This window comes from Cornus florida, unplaced genomic scaffold (genome assembly GCF_030987335.1).
Source record: "Cornus florida cultivar Cherokee Brave unplaced genomic scaffold, ASM3098733v1 CherokeeBrave_3.0.0_Hap2_Chr09, whole genome shotgun sequence".
Taxonomy (NCBI): domain Eukaryota; kingdom Viridiplantae; phylum Streptophyta; class Magnoliopsida; order Cornales; family Cornaceae; genus Cornus; species Cornus florida.
Window position 1 is genome coordinate 68,461,745 of NW_026775579.1, and position 3,988 is coordinate 68,465,732.

The 3,988-nt window shown below is 35.9% G+C and overlaps 1 protein-coding gene across 1 annotated transcript; it reads left to right on the forward strand.

The window, feature by feature from the left end:
* The first annotated feature begins 398 nt into the window (after positions 1-398).
* On the forward strand, positions 399-1,535 carry LOC132272774 (uncharacterized). Its single transcript, XM_059773867.1, has one exon. The coding sequence runs from the start codon at positions 399-401 to the stop codon at positions 1,533-1,535; it is 1,137 nt and encodes a 378-aa protein (XP_059629850.1).
* The last annotated feature ends 2,453 nt before the right edge of the window (positions 1,536-3,988 follow it).

Below are 3,988 nucleotides of genomic sequence, written 5' to 3' on the forward strand. Positions count from 1 at the left end.
ACCCGGTAAAAAATGTATATGTCTTTTCCTTTTAAACCTGTGATCCAATCTAATACAAAAATGATGCAGACCTCGAACGAGGTTTAGGGCCGTTATAGAGCTTGAGACAGGTTGTGGGGCAGCCCACCTAATTATTGGGCTAGGAGTTAGGGCTTTCACTCAATAGAACACTCTGAAGAACCAAACATGATAAAGATCTGGAACTAGGTTTAGGGCATACTGTTCTGTGTTCACCATTCAAGCACTCTCAGATAACCAACCAGAGAGAGATCCAGAATGACAGGGAGAGAAAATCGAAGCACTGCAAATCTATGAAGCTCCATACTTTACAGGCAAGTACTCATCTATACACTCTTCGCTTTGTTTGATTGCATATTATATGTATCGATCTTCAAGAAATGAGGACTATATATATCTGTAAAGGTCTCATCTCACTCTCTCTCAAGAACACTTCACATCCCAACAAAACCCCAATCTCTCTTCTCTCTCTCCTCTCCATCTCTTCCTCTCCAGAAACCCCCATTGCGGTGGCCGATTACTTGATTGATAGACGCAAATTTTCTCCTGAAACTGCTTCCAAAGTCTCTTCCGTCGTAAAGTATGTGAAAAGGCCTGAAGAGACCGATTCGATTCTTTCATTTCTCCAGGAAAGTGGTTTTTCTGATACCCATCTCGAGCGTATCATCAAACGCATGCCTCAAGTTCTCTCTGCAAATCTTGAGCGCTCCATCAAACCCAAATTCAAGTTCTTTCAAGACTTGGGTTTTTCTTCTAGCGATGTTGTGAAAATTGTTTCGTCTGAACCACGGATTCTAGCTACTAGCGTTGATAAACGGTTTGGCGCGTCGATTTTAGCATTGAAGAGTGTTCTCGGTTCGGATATGGATGTGTGTGGCATTTTAAAGAAAGATGTGTCGCTACTTAGGTATGATTTGGCGAAAACTATGATACCCAATATTGAACTTTTGAAGAGTTGTGGTATTAGTTCGTCGCAAATAACTCAATGTCTCTATACTTTCCCAAGAGATTTCTTGCATAAAACGACGAGAATTAGAGAAAATGTGAAGAGGGTTGATGAGATGGGCATTGACAGGAAGTCTAAAATGTTTCTTATTGCGATTCGGGCTATTAGTTGTATGAGTAAAGATAATTGGGAGTTGAAATTGGTGCTCTTTAAGAGTTTGGGGTTTTCGGAAGATGACATTTTGTCAGTTTTTAGGAGACAGCCTCAGTTATTTGTTCTGTCAGAGAGGAAAATTAAGGCGACAGCACAGCTTTTGCTTAGCACGGGCAAATGTGATATCTCATATGTTGTTAATAACCCAAACTTACTTTGTTACAGTGTTGAGAATAGGCTTAAGCCACGGATAAAAGTTCTGGAGGTTTTGGAAACGAGGAATTTGCTTCTTAAAAAGCCGAGTTTGTCGACTGTATGCAAGATGAGTGATAAGAAGTTCTTTGAGAAATATGTACTCCCATATTCAAATGAAGTTGGCCAATTATTTGTGGTTAACAAGCCCTCATTGAAAGCATAAATATGTGCTTAAGATCATGACATCTTTTGGGACTAAATGATTTAATACTTGGCGGCAGAGCATGGTAGGTAAGTAGTCACTATGTTCTTCTATCCATATGGTGTACTACTGAGAATAACATAGATTAATTTTCCAGCTGGCTGTATAATTTCAAATGTGTTTAAATGTATCCTTAATTTAACATTTCTTTTTTTTTTTGTTTTTTTTCAAAATTTTAAATTGAGGCATCATGTTGAACAATCCTAATAGGTATCATATTTTGCTCAAGCTTTCTCATTTTGTGTGATTATGGCCGTGATCTTATTCTTCACATATAATTTTCTCATTGTGCAGAATTGTTTGCTATTATAAGTTTTGTTTATCATGTACATTGGGGTACTTAACAGTAGTCATGTATGTCTGTACGGACCTACCAATATAACCATGATTTTGGGAAGTAAGGTGCTTCTTCCAATGCCAGCAGCATACTGAATAAATTCGTTCCCAATCTACAGCTGCTTCTTGCAATAGTGAATTTTGACTCTACTTCTTAATTGTCCTTCTTAAGCATATCTGATGTGGCTTCTTTTTTCATTTCCTTTCCTACAAATTTCCCATCTTTATGAACTTCTGAGTTGATTCTGGTTTTGTTTGTGGAACTCTGTTGCCACCTTGAGACCGGATTGACAAGAGATTAAGCACTGCAGTATAGAAGATTTTAGAAACTAGTCAGAGGAAGTTATTAGATGAAGAGTTCTGGACTGAATTGATACAAGAGATTAAGCACCGCAGCTTATGTTTCTTCTGAGAATCAACTTCCCTTTTAAGGTCACTCTCACAAACTAGCTGAGTTGATCTGTTGATGTCAGTTCGGGTTGGAGCAATAGTGTGTGTGTCTTACCTACCAAAAAAGAGGAGTTGATGCTGGTGAGCTGTTAAATATCATATCTAGTTGCTGTTCTGAATTGTATGTCGTTTGATTTTTCTTAGCATGGTTAAAAAAATGTTCTCTCTTGTTTATTTTCCTCTACGTCTCGGCCCAATAACTAGTCAGCAGAAGAGTGTAGGGTAGATTTATCCCAGGGCATTTGTAGATTGTGGGGCTTCTATGATTCTGCATTATATCGTAATCCTCAGACTCGAGACAGCTCTGTTTATCCCAGGCAGGCAGCATTAGACAGCTCTGGTTATCCTCAGACTCGAACTCTGTAGAGATGTTTCATATATCTGATGAGATTTGGTTGATTCTAGTGCTAAGATAGTATTATTACCAATGAGGTAGCGGATCTCTCATTCAGGTGATTCTAAGCTAGTGTTATTATAGCAGATGTGGTGGTTGCTACTGAGAAAGTTTTATGTTTTCATAGTAGTAAATAAAGTCATGTAGATATAGTCGCTTGTTTCAAAAGGGAGACTAGAGAACCTCTTCACACTGCAAATGTGACAAAACCCTAATATTTGATCTGAGAAATTGGTTGAAATTGAAATAGTTGTGGTGGTAATAAAAAGAATTGCATGTTGAACCTAATTTCACAAACAAAATGTGCAAAATTAGCTATTCTTTCATTCAATCAAATATAACAAAACAGAGCAAATATAACTTCAAGAATTGAAGCATATGTAATGATACAGCCAACCATTCTAACTAGTCGGGTTGCTGGTCCGTTTAATAGATGGCTGACAGCCGGAATGGAGGGACGCAGGGTAACTCAATCAGGAATCGAGGTGAAAAAAACCCTGTTTAAAAGATATTATAAAGACTGAGAATCCAAAGAAAAACAAAAATAAAAAATACAATTTGAGGCTCGTTGTAAAATATTCTTTTATTTTTATTTTTTTGGTATTTGGCAAAAGGTCTAGGTCGAGGTTGATTCGGTATTTGGCAAAAGGTTGAGGTCGAGTTTATCGGGCGGGACATATAAAATAACTTGTTATTTTAATTAAATTTTAATATTTTTTTTTTCCGTAAATATTTTAAACAACCAAACATCAACAAAATAAAAAAATATTTTCTGAAAAATATTTTACGTTCAACCAAACGGAGTCAGAGTAAGACGAACCTAATTATTATGAAGTTTGATTGAATTGAATCACTAAAAAACCTGGTGCTAAACAATCTAATAATTTCTCAAGAAAATGGCACAATCCTTTATTATTTTCATCTTTTGTCCAATATTACCTTTTGTCCAATATTACCGGAAAGAAGTTAGTTGTGATCTTAATATAGTCTAACACAATCAATTCAAAATAATGATCTCCAACAGTGTATTAGGTTAATCTAACAAAAGATTAAAAGGAATTGACATCATTAAACCCCACTACAACCATTAATTTATTCAATTCTTGTCTAAGTTCTACTTTAGAACATTAGTCATTTTATTTATTAATTCATTATATATTCTCCAAGTTTCTAACTTTATATTGGTTCAAAATTGTTTATGAATTGTTAGTTATGATTGCATTGCTAATGATTA

Bases quoted from the DNA above. Each gene is read 5' to 3' on its own strand.
- LOC132272774 (XM_059773867.1), top strand. From the start codon at position 399: ATGAGGACTATATATATCTGTAAAGGTCTCATCTCACTCTCTCTCAAG.